Here is a 17,594-nt window from a genome sequence, read left to right as displayed (position 1 = left end):
CACAAGGGGATGGTCAATCCTTTGTAGCCAAGCAGAAGTTGACGAGCACGGAAAGCAGCGTCAAGGGAGTGGTACCGAGGCCGATAAAGGAGCTGTTGGGAAGATTTGTTGACGTGGTTCGAGAAGAATTACCGAAAGCGGTACCATCATTGCGAGACATTCAACCTCAACTTGGTTTGGTGCCGAGGTCAAATGTTCCTAATCATCCGCGCGACATCAAGAGTCCTAAAAAGCTTGAAGAATTGGGGAACAAGTAGAAGAGGTAAATCTTTCGGATAGTTTTGCAATTTTTCATGAAGAAGAGGAATCCTTGGAAGAGGTAACTCTTTCGGATAGTTTTGCACTTTTTGACGACAATTCTACATATCATGTGCCTAATAAGAGCCCCGAAGATAAAGTCTTCGATTTTAGTGTTGAGCCAATTAACTATGTTGATTTCATTGGGGTAGATGCTATTTTATCAAATTATTCTAACCAAAATTGTGATGAGATCTGTATTGTGGAGAAGACTTTTCTGTCAAAGATTGAAAGGGTCTTTATGAGTTCTTTGGGGATTCTTATGGCTTGTGGGAAGAGCAAAGCACGAGAGAAGCATGACAAGTCTACACAGCAAAGGGGTGTGTGGGGATTTCACGACAAATATCGGGGTACTTCGATGATGAGAAGTGTCACGCTTATTGTAGGATGTTGCCTTGTCTTGATCTTGAGGAACGGCGAGTGGGATGAGTTGACTGGACATCCGAAGGACCGTGGAAAGAACTAGCCAAATTCGAGGGCGAATTCTCTCCAGCAAGGGGAGAATGATGCAGATCGCAGGTCCCCTGGAAGTGCGATTGAGCGCACGTGTACCTGCTATCGAGCGCACTTCCAGACAATTGCGCACTAGGTCCCTGGTTGTGCGATTGATCGCACTTGTACCTGCGATTGATCGCACACGGAGCTGTTTATGTTTTGTTTCCGCGTTTTAATTAGGTTTAGCCGTCTTTATTTCCTTGTTTTAGTAGGATTAGGGTTTTGGGAGTCAATATTTCATTATTTTATTAGGTTTAGGGTTTTGGAGGTGTTTATGTCATATTTTATTATGTTTAGGGTTTTGGGCTATAAATATATGCTTATAGCCTCCAAAGAAAACAGTTGTTGTTTATTATTGATTTTGATTAATGAGAATACTCATAGTTGAGTTTATTCCTCTTTTCCTTTAAACTTTAGAGAGTATCTATTGTTTTTAGAAGAGTTCTTAGATCATTGATAGACTCTGCTTTATTGTTGTTCTTCGCTGCAACCTACTAAGTCACGCTGCATCATATGTCAATCATTTGAGGCGCCACTCAATATCCTATCCCCAACATTTTTTTTTTAAGCTAAACGGTAAATTCAAACATTTTACCTATTCACTTTTATTCTTTTAATTAGTTAACGGTACTCAGTATTATTGCCAACTAGTATTCATCAACGAAACGTTTCTCAGTAAATTGGTGACATTTTAGACCATTTCAACAACAAATTGGTGAAATTGGTCCTCTGCCTAGGCACTGTACTAAGTAAAAAATATGAACATGCGGCCTCTCCGTGCTTTTACACTAAACCACCCGAATCCTTGTCACCTTGCCTGACCAATGACAGCTAGGAAGAGGCCTTTGGAATCAGTCTTGCTTTCGAGTTTCGACAAAAGCCTACTTCTGAGAACGTGAAACACGACGGAGAGAACAGAGGACGTTTTATATTCTACTTCTTGTTCTAAAATTTCAAGAACAGAGGACTAATTTTGTTTTAATAACGATAAATGCTCATCTATTCAACAACTCCGAGCTATTAATCAAAGTAAATAAGTGTTTTCAATTTCTAGAACAAAAGATGCAAATTAGATACTTACATACCCAATAAGATGGAGAGAGTCAGTTTGATACTTACCTTTAATCCTTTTCAAGCCACCTAAATCTTTAATGAGTATCTTTAATCCTTTTCTCGCCTTGCCTTAGTGGAGGAACAGATCCTTTTCAATTAAAATTTGCACGTCAAACACGCCAGAGAGAATTTAAAGAAGGATTTCTTTTTTCTTTTCTTTTTGGGGTCAATTTTGGTGTCCTGTGATCGACTTATTTTATTCTGTTCTTTGCTATGCGGTGGATTGAAGAAATTCTGGTTGCATTTGCAAGTATTGAAGAAATTTGTGAGCCTAATTCATCTTATACAACTGTTTCAATAAGAGAGGGTTGTCAATTTCTTATAAATATGCCTAAGATCTTGTCCACGGACAATGTGAGACTATTTCTCAAAACCCTCATTCACGTGCAGACTAGTATTTTTTCTAGTCCTTTTCAAGAGGTAAGTAGTGTGGGCCCCAATTCATTCTGTAGTAGGCTCTGATACCATGAAAAAATTTGTGGGCCTAACTCATCTCATAAAACCAGTTCAATAAGAGAGGATTGTCAATTCCTTATAAACATGCCCAAGATCTTGTCCACAGGTAATGTGAGACTATTTCTCAACAAATATTTATTTCCATTATCCGTTTAAGCTTTTGATCTTTGATCTTAATTTTACTGCCTGTCATTAAAATTTGAAATGGAATTGCCTAAGGGTCTGTTTTGTCTCTGTTTTTTTAAGATATATTATCCCATCTCATTTTGCACTTCATTTCTCACTTGCATCCTAAGAAAAAATGGATAATTACTGGCTTTGCATAGGTCCTGTAAGAGTACCAAAAACAAGTGGGAAGAAAAAACTTGACAAGGTTACAACTTAGAAAATGTTTCTAGTTTAATCAAAAAGGTTACAACTAGGAAAAAAAAAAAAATCTAGTTTCATCAAAACTTAAACACATAAGTCGATCTATCAGCAAATTTTCCTGGAGACGTAGAAATTGAAGTCTCGAGTCTATCAACAAATTTTGCCTAGTCATGAAGAAGGTTGAACCTGTCAAAAATAATATTTATGGCATCCACCTATCAAAAAAAAAAAAAATTTTATGGCATCTGACTTCTATCCATCGCTTAGTTGGAAGAGTTTATAATTTTTATTAAACACTCATGTCAGAAGTTGCTAGATACTTGGTAACATTCATTATGTAGTATGCTTGCTATCAAGCCCATCTCCATCAACTAATTTTTGCTTAATAAACTTCCTCTAGTCCATTATCCTTCCCAGAGGTCAATGGAAATAAAAGATAGAGAATGCAATTTACGTTTTACAGCTATTTGTCAGCTCCTATAATTTTCCATTACTTTCTCTGCCCTCAAACAGGCAATTTTTGCAGATTTTTTTTTTCTTCCAAGTGGACTGTATGAATGCAAATGAATGGTTTTAAAATCCTACTCTGTTTGGTATAAGTTACTTAGAGTAAGTGCAATGTAATTAGGTATTTGGGCTGATTAGGCTATTTAAAAAGTTTCAACTTCATTTTAAATTGGGATTTGTAGATTGGTGGGATACATTGCAACTTTTTGAAGTTTTGGAAGAACATTGCAAATTGAGTGATAGTCTGAGAAGAATAAGTGTAGTTTCCCATCAGCTGTAGTTTCTGTGCCTTTTGCAGTCTAAACCAGGGGCCTCCTTTAGGCATTGTCCTCACAGGTGTCTATCTAATACACCCTCAACAAATTATTAATCAACATGCCAAATCCAGCAACCTCATTCACTTTTCTATTATAGTATCTATATCATCTTAATATCATGCCTATTTTGTTCTGAATATCTGTAGCTTCATTATGTTTGGACTAATGTCATTTTATTGCAGTGCTCAACCTAAAGCAACTAAGAGAAAAGGTGGGCCTGGGGGTCTGAACAAACTTTGTGGTGTTTCACCTGAACTTCAGGCTATTGTTGGCCAGCCAGCATTGCCAAGGACTGAGGTTGAGACTCATAGATCTTACTGCTTTATTTATCATTGTGTGTCAACTTTGCTTCTCCTTCTAATAAATTATTATTCATAAGAAAAAAAGAAAAAAAAATCATTGTGTCAACCCGAAGAGGTTCTTGAATGTTCATATTGTTGCTTTCAGATTGGGAAGCAGCTGTGGGCTTACATAAGAAAACACAATCTCCAAGATCCAAGTAACAAAAGGAAAATCATCTGCAATGACGAGCTGCGTTTGGTATTTGAGACAGACTGTACAGACATGTTCAAGATGAACAAGTTGCTGGCTAAACATATCATTGCTCTAGAACCTACTAGTATGTGTGTGTGTATGGATGTGTCTATCTGTGAGTGTGTTTATGTTCATATTTAGTACTTAGATTAAGAACAGTCAAGTCCTAAGAAGCCGAAGGTAGAGGTGGAGCCTGCAATGAAAAGTAGTGAATCTGGTCCTTCTGTAATAATATCTGAAGCACTTGCAAACTTCTTTGGTGTTGTTGGAAGGGAGATGCTCCAGTCAGAGGTTTTAAGACGGATCTGGGAATATATAAAGCTCAACAATCTGGAGGTAGGTTTAGTTTTGGATAATTATTTGCATGATGCTTTCAATTCAATAGACAGAACATGCTTTAGAGAATTTTCCAGCAATTATATACTTTGTGGGTTGTGTGATGCAATTCAAATCAAACCCTAGGTGTGATGCCTAAGGAATCCTGGAAGTGATTCCTAGCTTCTTATTCTATATATATATATTTTTCTTGTTTTCTTCTATGTTTCGATTATCTAAGCTTTAAACACCCTAACCAGATCTGAAAATAACCCATTTGTTTTATATCCTAAAATGCTTTGTGCTAAGCTGTAAGGGTGGGTAGATTAACCGTTTACCGCTTATTGACTGCGACCGAACCGACATTAATTGCCTATCGCCAGAAGTTGGTTGGTAATTGGGTAAGAATTTTTATACCGACGTCGGTTTGGTTCGGTTAATCGGTATAAATATTTTTTTGTCGGTTAAACGATTTAACCGATAAGTAATCGATAATAAATATTCTAGGACCAATTTATTAGTAAAAGTGTAGAACATATGTATGGTGGACTCTTATTGTGTTAATTAATGTGCCCATTTAAAATTTCTTTGGTTCAATTAGCTATTTTCGGCTTTTAGCCCAAAAATTGTTTTGTCCCCCCCCTAAAACAATCAATTTTTGGCCAAATTAAAAAAAAGCTAACGGTTAACCGATTAACCGAAATATATGTTTATTCAAAACTTTCGAAATAAATCCTTATCGAAATGTAATCGGTGAATTAACAAATTTAACTGACAATTTCGGTTAACCGACCGAAAATGGCTCTACCGAACTGACCCGATACCCACCCCTACTAAGCTCTATTCTTTTTCCTTTAAATCCATCAAAGCCTAACCTACAAAGACAATACAACCAGCAACCAAGTACTGTTCAAGGAACTGTTCACAGCCTCAGAACACCCTCCTGACTTTGGCTCCTTTGCTTTATTATTACCCCAAATCCTAACTTCTGTTGCATAAACTCTCTTTAGCCACCATTAAATTAGCCATAATTAGTAGCGAAGATTTTCTACACTGTTGTCCTTCATCAATTTTAGTATCAGATCCCTTTGTCCTACACCAGTTTGTTTATTTGCAGTTCAGCTTAGTAAATATTTATATAAAATATCGTGAAGTGACCTTTCTGGGTAATGCTAGAAGGAAGACTAGAGTCCTCTCAAATGTGACATGACTTTTAAAATCGCCGTTGAATTTGAGATGATCATTATTGAATTTTGATTTATTGGTAACTTTAAAACTACATCACATTTGGTAAGACTCAATGAGAGGACTTAAGGAGGGCTCTAGTCCTCCTTATAGCATTACTCAACCTCTTTAGTATGGTGTCTTCAGTTAAGTCTGGCATAAGTTGGAAAGTTATTTATATTGGGTAGTAGCACTGGTGGTTTCTGTAATGTCAAATTTTGTAAATTATTCTGTGGTGATTTTTCTGTTTGGTTTCTAAAGAACAAAAGATAGCTGTAAGGATAAGACTCACAATTCTTACTTGTTAGACGTGTTTCTAGATAATCATCTTAATAGCAGATTTATAAAAAGTTTAGGATATTTCTAAGCTTAGTTTAAGCATATTGGTAGAGCATCTAACCAGGAGGGCATGTATTATATTCGTCGTCAAAACAATTGTCTAGTAATAGTTAAGGCTTCTAATGGAGTTTGAATTCCCTAAAATTGTGCTGGCAACAGGTTTTGTAATTACAGAACTTTTCTTTTTTTAATTCACTTTTTTTCTGTTTTTTGATTGGTAAACACGGACTCAGTTGGTCTTGAACACAACTTCACATTCCATTCTATTCTTATGGGTGAAGGAAATGCCATTTGAGCTAGAGTCCATTGGAAAAAATTGTGCCACTTATTCATGCTGGATAAAATTATAGACATAAAATGTTGGCCACCAAATTGGACTGATTTATTTATTTAATTCTGATTTCAATATATCTCTAGGATCCTGTAAATCCCATGGCAATACTATGTGATGCAAAGCTTCAAGAGCTCTTTGGTTGTGAAAGCATTTCTGCGTTGGGTATACCAGAAGTTTTGGTGCGCCATCATATATTCAGGAGACCACTATGCTGATCGTGTTGACTGGTTAGTATATTTAAAAATGTAATAATGCTCTCCGATCACTTAAACTTGACAGTCTGCCTGATTTTTCTTATCCTTGATGATATTATTTTTTTTTTTGTTGATCTCCTTAACTTTGAGACTAGCTCTGTGTATCAAGTATCAACGGATGAAATGTAGTTATTTATTTGTTTAAGAGATATAATATAAGCTTTCAAGTCCAAGATTCTGCAACTTTCTTAGTTGTTCCACCTAATATTTATGGCATCCACCTATCAAAAAAAAAAAAAAAAATTATGGCATCTGAATTCTATCCATCGCTTAGTTGGAAGAGTTTATAATTTTTATTAAACACTCATGTCAGAAGTTGCTAGATACTTGGTAACATTCATTATGTAGTATGCTTGCTATCAAGCCCATCTCCATCAACTAATTTTTGCTTAATAAACTTCCTCTAGTCCATTATCCTTCCCAGAGGTCGAAATAAAAGATAGAAAATGCAAGTTACATTTTACAGCTATTTGTCAGCTCCTATAATTTTCCACTACTTTCTCTGCCCTCAAACAGGCAATTTTTACAGATTTTTTTTTTCTTCCATGGGGCTGTATGAATGCAACTGAATGGTTTTAAAATCCTACTCTATTTGGCATAAGTTACTTAGAGTAAGTGCAATGTAATTAGGTATTTGGGCTGATGAGGCTATTTAAAAAGTTTCGACTTCATTTTAAATGGGGATTTGTAGATTGGTAGGGTACATTGCAACTTTTTTGAAGTTTTGGGAGAACATTGCAAATTGAGTGGTAGCCTAAGAGGAATAAGTGTAGTTTCCTCTTGATTCTTTTCTCTTTGTTTGATTACCATCTTCTCCTAGATAGAGTAATTCATTCTCACTAAAACCTTTTGTTTTAAGCGATGACTAACCCTTTCTATTTGCGTCAATCGACCCTTGATTTCAATTTTGCTTTTGTTATTGCTGCCAGCAAAGGTTAACGGGATGTTGATAATTTATTGCAGTTACAAATACATGGTGCTGAAGCCAGTATGTAAGGTGATGCTTAGGAAGGCTGATATGTTTCTGTATATTGGTAACTTAGTTTTTTCTGTCCCTCTGTCCGAGTTTGTACGTATGAACACAATGAAGATGTACCATGGGCTTGTGGCATGTTCTATTTTGCGGTTGGAGCCATGGTCCCATGGTCTTAATTTGCCTGACCTGGCATCTTAGGTTAGAATAACGCTTGGGAGTTTCTAACACCAGTAAAGTCCAGACAGTAGAGAAAGAAGATCATTTGTAATAGATGATATACTATTTTTTTTTTTTTTTTACAATCATGGAAGATGGTCTTTATTTGGATTTTTATCAACTGCGTATTATGTATTATGCATGTAAAGAAAATTTTAGGGAAATGTTCAGCTCTTGGGTTCATATTTATATGGAATGTGTGTTTTGTATGTTTAAGCTGTCGAAATCTTTGGTGTGAAGGTGAGTTTCATAGAATTTCATGTGGCTTCTAGTGGAGAAGAAGAACTTTGTCATATCACTATTTTCATATGGATTCTAGATGATTTGTAATTTTTCTGATGTACGTTCTCATTTTAATATGTAGTTCCAGGATTCATTTGCCTCCATAATCTTCTCACATTTTTTTTTTTGCCGAGAAAATAGTGTTCTTTGAATTCTTTGTGGGTTGTAGTGTGTTTTTACAAAAGCGACTTGTAGTGTCTGTATAGTTTGCGGTTTCAAAATGCGCTGTTTGAAAAAAAAAAAAAAAAAAAAATTCAAAATGCTATCAATGAAAACGCAATTTTTAAAAATGCTATTATTTAGTAAAAACGCGGATCGATCTTTACAATAATGTGTTTATTAAAGCAGTATAAACAACTATTCATGATAAATATCAGAAACTGTAATACCAATTTATATGGCTAAAGTCCCAAAGATTCAAAACACAATTGAATAATGTTATAGACCATAGGCAAAAAGATTGAATGTTTTTTGACAGTACGCTATGGCTGGACTTGGAAATATTATCGGCCTTTTATAATTGAAAGTGTTGCACCACTCACAGAACATGTTTCTAACCTGCTTCTATTAATTGGGTTTGCTTTCGACATATTTCTCACATTCAAGAAGGCAGGTTCATTGGGATAAGGTAGAACTGTACTTTCATTGCTTAGCATGGCGACAACGTCAGACATGGTTGGTCTATCCTCGGCACATTCTTGAACACAGAGAAGAGCTATGTGAACATATCTCAATACTATCTGCATAGAGGATATATCATCAAGTAGTAGTCCGATCCCCTATCACTTGTCCATAATTCCCATGCCTTCAAATCCCAAAACAAAGAAGTGGAAAATTACACGATATTAGAAAGATGGCAAGTGATTAAATGCATAATGTTTTATCATCTTAAGCTTTTGAGACTGGTAGTACGCTCTATACTCTACTTTGCGTTCTAAAATTTCAAGAACGTAGGACTAATTTTGTTTTAATGACTATAAATGCACATTTGTTCAGCAACTTCGAGCTATGAATCGAAGTAAATAAGTGTTTTCAATTTCTAGAACAAAAGTTGCAAATAAGATACTTACATATCCAATCAAATGGAGAGAGTCAGTTTGATAAAAACCAGTATTCTTCATGCCACTCACAATTTCCAACAATAGTACGCCAAAACTAAATACATCGGATTTGATTGAAAAGAGGCCTTCCAAAGCATATTCAGGAGACATATAACCACTGTGCAGCATCACCAAGTTAAAGATATTAGTAATTGCAAGTTTTATGCTGATTTTTATAAATTAGAAGTTTCCTTTATATTACTTACTAAGTGCCAACAATCCTATTTGTATTTGCTTGTAACTTAGTTCCACAAAATATTCTCGCCATTCCAAAATCTGATATCTTGGGATTCATGTCTATGTCCAACAAAATATTGCTCGGCTTCAAGTCCCTATGAATAATCCTTAACCTGGAATATTGATGAAGATAAAGAAGTCCTTGAGCAATTCCTTCAATGACTCTAGCACGAGTCCTCCAATTTAATATCCTGCGCTTCTCTCGATTTGCTTTACATATGTATGTAAATTGATAATTAATGAGTCACATGCAAAGGTCCATAAAAATCAAAGATAAACATATATATCAAAAGGGGAGATATTACAAACCAAAGAGGAAGAAATCCAAGCTTTTATTGGGCATATACTCGTAAACTAATATATTTTCATCTCGTTCAATGCACCGACCCAGAAGTCTAACAAGATTCTTGTGTTGAAGCTTAGCTATGAGCATTACTTCATTTTTAAGCTCCTCCCAACCTTGTCCGGATCTTTTTGAAAGTCTTTTTACAGCTACCTCATCACCTTTTAGTAATATTCCCTGCAATTATTTTTTGTTGTAAAAATTACTAAAAAAAAATAGTAAGCTAAATTCATAAGAAATCCATTACCAATGATAAAGACTAAAACCTTTTTAAATCTAAAACAAACAACCCATTTTGAGAAAGAAGAATCGGATGCAAAACATTTTGTGGTTGTGGAATCTCTAGTCCATGAGCCAAGCTAGAGGCCAACATTCCTGATTCGGATGTAGAAAAATCAATGCATTGACACCTTAAGAGTCTTTAAGTGAGATCATAATATAGCATGTTAGAATATCGCGCAACATAAAAGCTTAAACTTTTGGGTTTAGACACAATTATGTTGTATTAACCACTCAAACTTATGATATCTTTCTAATGTGAAACTTAATCCTTTTACATTCACATATGTATACCCAACATCAACTACAACCATATATTAAAAGTTTTTGGCTCCTTCGCAGAAAAGCTTTGAGTTGCCAAAATTACCAACTAATTTGTGGCTGCCATGCACCATAGTTTATTTGTCATGCACCAAAAAGTAAGACAGCACTTTGTTTGTCAAAAGGGGTAAAAAAATGCACCAAACAATGCTTGAATATATATTTCTTCCTCTTCATTGTTGTTCATATATGTATCCGATTTCATGTAAACTAACACACAATAAAAGTTTATCTGAATTGGTATATATACTTAGTGGTTTCACAGCATACACAGCAACAAAAGTGGCATGTATCAGTTTGTGCTTGTTAACATGGCAAGGTTTAGCTCACGAAGTGTCAACCTTTTTACTTACATTTCCTGTTCAAAGCATTGCGTTTAAGGACATTGAATCATACCTTGTAAACAGGTCCAAAACCACCTTCTCCGAGTTTATTTGCTGCTGAGAAATTATCAGTTGCTGCAGAAACACTTGCAAAACTGAATAAGGGCATTTGGACTTCTCTTTTTCTACTATCTCCATCCTCTGAACTATTTGCTTTTTGGGTTGTGCTCAAATCTAACAGTAACAAATCCTCTCCTGGATGGCGAACAACGCATGTTTAAGGATATAAATTTAGATTGCTAAAATAAAGTTGTGAATGATTATGTTAAATCACTACTTTATTTTAAATTGTTTAGATTATAGAGTTAAGTTTCGAATTCAAGACCTCTGGTAAATCACAACTTAAGCAAAAAGCTTAAGTTGATAAGAGATGACGAATTTAATAATTTAATTAGTATTTTAACATATTATTTACTCACCCTTCTTCTTTGTGAGCTTTCTCGTCACATAATGAACAAAAAGGCCCAAGGTAACAACCACCGCAATAGATGTGGTAGGCACGAGAATTTTCCAGAATTTTTTATGTCCTGTGACCTTTAAATTCTTCTGAAGTCCTGGATCTGCTATAATTGCATATGTTGAGTTCGTATTTGCAAAAGGAAACCAGAGAAATAAATAATATAGGCGTTGCATGTTCTTTGCATTACGAATTGATATACAAATTGGCAATGCCTAGAGGAAGACGACACAAGAACAGCAAAATTAGTCTCCAACAACTAACCTTTGGTGAAGTCCGGAGGAGCAAGTTTGAGATAGAACTCTGTTTGATATAAATTATTTGATGAGAAATGTTTAAGATTTAAAAGAGGTTCATCCCATACAAGGCAGCGAAGTTCTTGATCATAAGCATAACCATTGCAAGAGCAGTTGTTGAAGCAAGCTGATTTGCACTCTGAAGCCTGCCCAACCTGCAACCGCTGTGGATTCGCGGGCAAATAAACTTCAGGAATTGGAAGAAACCAATCTCTCTGGTTATTAAGATTATCGCTGCACTGCAAATCAGTTTTTCTCTCACATCCAGTAGTTCCTTTTTTGAATCCTGGCAAACAGGGACATCTAGAATTTTCATCTGCAGTCGCATTGCATATGCTGAAAACACCGCACACAGGATTAGCCCCACACGTCGATAAATTATACGAGTACCAATATTCGTTACCTTCCATCCATGTCTGCAGCAGAAGGTTCCCGTATGTATCCAGCCTTATCCTTTTAATTTCATTGGTGTAGTTTCTAGGCCAAGTAATGTACTCCTCATCAATCACGAATAGACCAGCTAGAACTCCACTGAGTGAACTAGTCCAGTATGGTTCCGACCCCTCCTTTAAGATTAGTTCTTTCCGAGAACCCAGATAATGCAGGGAGAAACGACCAGGAGCAGGGTCTGTGTGACTTATCCATGATGTTAATGACCATCCTGTCTTAGCATCTTTAAGCTTCATTCCGGGCAAAAGAGTATCACTAGGATAGTCGAAGCTTTGCCACAAAATATCCGAGGTCGTGTTTGTGAGTATAAGATTACCTGTATCTAATAGCCTGGCGTAGGTATCGTTGCCACCTGAAATGTTAGTCAGAACGTGCAACAATCTGCCATCGGATATTGCAAGATTCCCATCCGGGTCCAATGTAAGAACAGCAGAGGGATTGAAGTATGGGTTCTCCTTGTTTGCAACCCAAACTATTCTGCCTTGGTACACACCATAACCCGTCTCCATATATATAACCAAGATATACTTTGTGAAGTTGTGTCGAGGGGAGAAACCCAATCCGTACTTTTGGTCGGCAGAATTAATGTACTCCGAGGTGTTTAGTGACTGGCCTGGTCTGATAGTATCACTACCAGTGAAGAAGGCTGCATTGGTGATGTGCAAAGTTGCAAGGCAGAATAAAAGCGGGAGGGAAGCAATAAGAGGGGAAATTATCATAGGGCTCATATTTGTATGATAATTAATGAGGCTGCTCTGCAATGCTCTTTGCACACACAATTGTATATATAATATATGGTGTCGTTGGATATCATGTTTAAACAATTTAGAGTTCGACCAGGTCTAAAAAACCGCGTTGTTTCGACTCTCCAATCAACTCAAGTCAAGTCCAGCTGACATAATTGACTAGGATATTGCTGCTTCAAAACTTCATTGTATCTTGCTTCAGACCTATAGGCCATGTGACATTTATAGCTGCATAGTTTGATGAAAAGCAGACCTATGTTCAACTTCATCATGTACATGTCCCGCAAAATCCCATCAGAGTATATCAATTACGATGTTTTAAAATCCGTAATTCTATAAGTTAAAGAGTTTAAAAAGTATTAGTACTATGCAAAATATTAGTTTGTTTAATAAAAATCTTAAAAGGTATTTCTAACTTTTTTCTATAAAAAAAAAAAAAATTCCAAAACGTACTTATAGTAAAAACTTAATTTTGGAATGCCTTCATAAATAGAGTTTCAAAAGACAAAAAAGAGTTTTTTAGGAGAAAAAAAAAAGGCCTCATTTTTAAACTCTTTTCAAAAGTTCGTTTTGGTTTTTTTTTTTTTTTTCAGAGGAAAAAAAGTCAAAGAAGTTGTTTTGATTTTTTTTTACCAAACAGACTAATTTTTTTTGTTTGGTATACCATTTTATACATTAAAAGTACTTTTTAAACTCTTTAACGTAATTTCAAACAGACTATAGTTGAATAATGCTAAAAGTCACTCTTGTGTCCTTCTTATGTGACTTTAAAAATAATGTGGCTTTTAAAATTACAATTGAACTTGTGATTGATTACTATTAAATTTTGATCAAATGATGATTTTAAAAGTCATATTATTTTAGAGTGATACAAAAAGGACACAAGTCATATTATTTTAAAAGTGCCAAGAAATGAAAAATAAATAAGGGCACCTGAAATGAGCAGCAGACTCATCGTAATGGTAATCCTTTCGTTTTCTAACAATAACGACTCTACTTGTATTTGCTTGTGTAATGGGTATATTAAGTGTTCGCCCTTGGGTTGTAATGGGTTTGTCCATATCATAATTGGTAGGATCCATGGGTTTTGTAAGTCGGTTAGTGATTCCATGGATGAATGGTCTTTATAAACAAAGCCCAAGAGATGTATTGTTGATTCAATTTGGGTAATCGGTTTACTTTGTAAAAGGAGGTTGAGCACCTGGAATGCGTATATTATTCAATACAGAACAATCATTCGTTCTGTATTGAAATCAACACAATAACCAATAGAGAATTTAGAGAAAGTTTTTTTAATTTTGGTCAAAAATTTCTTTGTACGGGATTAATTTTTGAATGTATTGAATGTTTTTTCTTTATTACTCTTTGTAGTTTGTAGTAAATCTTTTAATAGTATATTTTTTCCTAGTTATCTCCACTTGTGAATGTAAACTTATGTAAATCTTGGTATTCTATGTGATTAGTTTATATTATTACGTTCTTTTCTTCATCCAAAAAATTATTACAACAAATTGGGATAAGATCTTGGGTCTTTTTTTTTTTTTTTTTAATTCTTTATTTTTTATTGGGAGATAAGAAAGTAAAAATAAAATGAATATATAAGTTTAAAAAAATAAATAGGGTAAAAAACTTGTTAATTAAATGATTCTCTATATGAGTGTTTTTTTTTTTTCTTAATTAGAAAAAAGCTAAATCTAAAAAGCTCACTATGAATGCTCTAACCTAGGTAGCTTGAATTAATTCCCAATGGGTCACCAAGCAGCAGTGGGATTACACTGGTCGAGCCACTCTCTCCTTGTAGCTGGCTTGGAATCTTTTGTTGAACTGCTAACCAAGCCAGAACAACAGCAGAAGGGAAGCAATATGAGGGTAAATTCTAGGGTGTAGTTGGATATCCTGTTTGGCCATGGGTTTAGAGTTCGACCAGGCTGATGATACTGATAAATCATGACGCTTCTGTTAATTGGCTTGGTCGAGTTTTCTGGAGAAAAGAAACCAAGTCCGTACCTTCCATTGGCAGATACAATGGTCTCCGTGGTGTTTAGAGATTGGCCTGGCGGGATAGTATCACTATCAGTGAAGAAGGTAGCATTGGTGAAGTGCAAACTGGTAAGAAATAAAAGCAGCAGGGAAACAAAAAAAGGGTAAATTATTATAGGGGTCATATTGGTATGAGGCAGCTATGCAATTCTCTTTGTAGTTTGCACACACAATTGTATATATGGGTGTTGTTGGATCCTGTTTGTGTTTGGGGAGCCTGCACTTTCTCATGACCTTTCCTATATTAATTGTAGCCTTTTCTACTTTCTGGTTACATTTTCCAGAGTCTAAACCAGTTCTAGTTATTGCAGGGGCATAATTGTCTCAAAAAAAATTTTTTGGACAATTATGCCCATGTAATAACAAGGACTGGATCCCCTCCCTTCCAAACGGACTGGAGAGAATCCAAAAGCAACCTTCGGAGGCCAGCACGACAATAGCTATGAGCCTATGATGGTGTGCTGCTGTGCAAAACTAAAAAAGGTAATAAAAAAATAAAAAATAAAATAATCGAATCGGGTTAAATGAATCAATTCGGGTCTTTGAATTAAGTTGGATGAGATGGAAAAGAATTGGATTTAACCCACTTAATTAATAATTACTCACTTTCTCTAATTGGGTGAGCCACTTTTAAAAAGAACTAAACATCAAACTCTTTACATCTTTCTTTATTTTAATTAAATATTCTTTTGAAAAAACTTCATTCAACTCCTTTGAACTTTCATCGTTTTTGCAATTATTTCCTAAAGTTCAAAACTCTCAATTTAATTTATACAACTTTCAAATTTTTGTAATGTCATCCCTCTAGATTTTCTGATCCTAAAATACTCCTGTTTAATTAAGGTAATTTTGTTATTTTATAAATTTTGCAAGGATTAAAAAAGTTATTTCACTCCTTCGTCATATGACTTAACCCAAATCCTGGATAAAAAAGGTTATTTCAAATTTTGCAATGTGGTGTTCTTGGATCCTGTTTCGGGTTTAGAGATCGACCCGGCTGCAATTTCTCATGAGCTTTCCTATCAAAAATGCGGACCATATTGCGCTTTTTTACTTCCACGTTAGAATTTCCAAGACATTCTGAATAACACAACACATTCTAAATATTAAACAGCAATTAAACTTACTTTTATTAACCATACTTTGTAAATCACAAGATAAGTGATCAGTCAAACAATTAAACAAAGAACAAATTAAAAGTTCACAAACCAAATTAAAAATTACATAAAACTAAATACAATCCTTTGATTCCTTCTACTGGATCACTTCAACCCTTCAATAACCAAATAAATCAAAACATAAGTATAGCGATCAGTAAAACAAAACAAAAAAAAAAAAAAAACTGCAAACAACTAAATATCAAGTAAAAATAAAATAAAATACAAAAAAATTATCGAAAACTAAAGAAAAAAAACATAATTCGACAAAGTTCATTTGTCAAACCTTGATCCGCACCATATGTGAAAGAATTTGGCATAATTTCTACCACAATAAATATTTTAAAGAATTATTAAAATCAAAACAATCAAATAATTTGTACAATTAACAAAATATAAAATTTATTTTGCTACCATTAGCTGGATCAAGCTTGTAGCTTTCTTCATCTTTAATATTATATAAATAGGACTCATGCACACTAATGGGAGCATATCTCAACCAATTTTGAGTACATACAAGAGCTTCCATTGTTTTTGAAGCCAAAGAACTTTGAAAATGATCTATCACGCGACCTCTAGTGCTCTAACAAATATTATGAAATGATTTTGTTATGTATAGTCACAAGTGTATACGCAATAAACTTAATCATATTTATTCATATTTTAAAAGTGATAAGCTCATCATATGATTAAATCTAAATCATTTAATATGAAAATAATATTTGAAATTTTAAGAAATATACTCAGTAGAATGCCTTAGGAATTTATAGGCAATGTGGGTCCTCCATATAATATGTAACATATTGAGTACTATACATCGTATTACTTTTAAAAAAATATCACAGGTATACATGATTTTTTTAGACTTGCATTAAAATCATGAATAAACAATATCTTTCGTGAATACTGGATTATTAATCTTCCATTCAAGCTTACTTCAATATGTCTAAGGTATATCAATTTAATTCATCCAACTCAATTAGAAAGAAACTTAACTCTGTCATTTTTTTATTTTATTTTTTATTTTATGAACTAATAATAGGATAAAAGTCTTCCTCCTAAATCCTTCATATACCATCCATTTCTCTTAGGATATATATAAACTTAATTAAGACCCTGTCCTCCCCTTATTAAAAAAAATATATGAGTGGCCTAGATCTGGTCATCGAAGGTATATCATTCTTTATTGATTATTGATCGGTGGGTCACATTTTCATTTTCTATTCAACGACATCATTTTCCAGGGTCTACGTTGAGAAAGTCTAGAGAAACTTGTGGTTACAATAATTTCCAAGTAAAAAGGGGACTCGGAATGAGTAGCTAACTCATCGTAACCGTAATCATTTTGTTTTCTAGCAATAAATATAAAAGCTTCATTTTTCTATTCAACGACATCGTTTTCCAGGGTCTACGTTGAGAAAGTCTAGAGAAACTTGTCGTTACAATAATTTCCAAGTAAAAAGGGGACCCGGAATGAGTAGCTAACTCATCGTAATCGTAATCATTTCGTTTTCTAGCAATAAATGTAAAAGCTTCATTTTCTATTCAACGACATCGTTTTCCAGGGTCTACGTTGAGAAAGTCTAGGGAAACTTGTGGTTACAATAATTTCCAAGTAAAAAGGGGACCCGGAATGAGTAGCTGACTTATCGTAATCGTAATCATTTCGTTTTCCAACAATAACAACAACTCCTTGAGGAATTATCTCCTTAATTTCAAGAGATGTATTGTTGATTCAATTTTGGTAATCGGTTTAA

General features: G+C 34.5%; 1 protein-coding gene and 1 pseudogene across 1 annotated transcript in view; one reads left to right on the top strand and one right to left on the bottom strand.

Moving 5' to 3' along the window:
- Positions 1-7,822, top strand: part of LOC132176431 (uncharacterized) — a 93,898-nt gene extending 86,076 nt beyond the window's left edge. The window contains exons 2-6 of the mRNA XM_088514583.1: positions 3,737-3,851; positions 4,002-4,173; positions 4,243-4,424; positions 6,384-6,527; positions 7,518-7,822. Of these exons, the coding sequence (XP_088370709.1) occupies positions 3,737-3,851; positions 4,002-4,173; positions 4,243-4,424; positions 6,384-6,515 (601 nt within the window). The 3' untranslated portion in view covers positions 6,516-6,527; positions 7,518-7,822. The remainder of the gene's footprint in view (positions 1-3,736; positions 3,852-4,001; positions 4,174-4,242; positions 4,425-6,383; positions 6,528-7,517) is intronic.
- Positions 7,823-8,531: 709 nt separating this feature from the next.
- On the bottom strand, positions 8,532-12,613 carry LOC148586675 (G-type lectin S-receptor-like serine/threonine-protein kinase At4g03230; annotated as a pseudogene).
- Between the last annotated feature and the right edge of the window lie 4,981 nt (positions 12,614-17,594).

The sequence above is a fragment of the Corylus avellana genome, chromosome 3 (genome assembly GCF_965113065.1).
Source record: "Corylus avellana chromosome 3, dhCorAvel1.hap1.2, whole genome shotgun sequence".
NCBI lineage: Eukaryota > Viridiplantae > Streptophyta > Magnoliopsida > Fagales > Betulaceae > Corylus > Corylus avellana.
The sequence above is the reverse complement of the archived record's forward strand: the minus strand, read 5'-3'. Positions and strand labels throughout refer to the sequence as shown.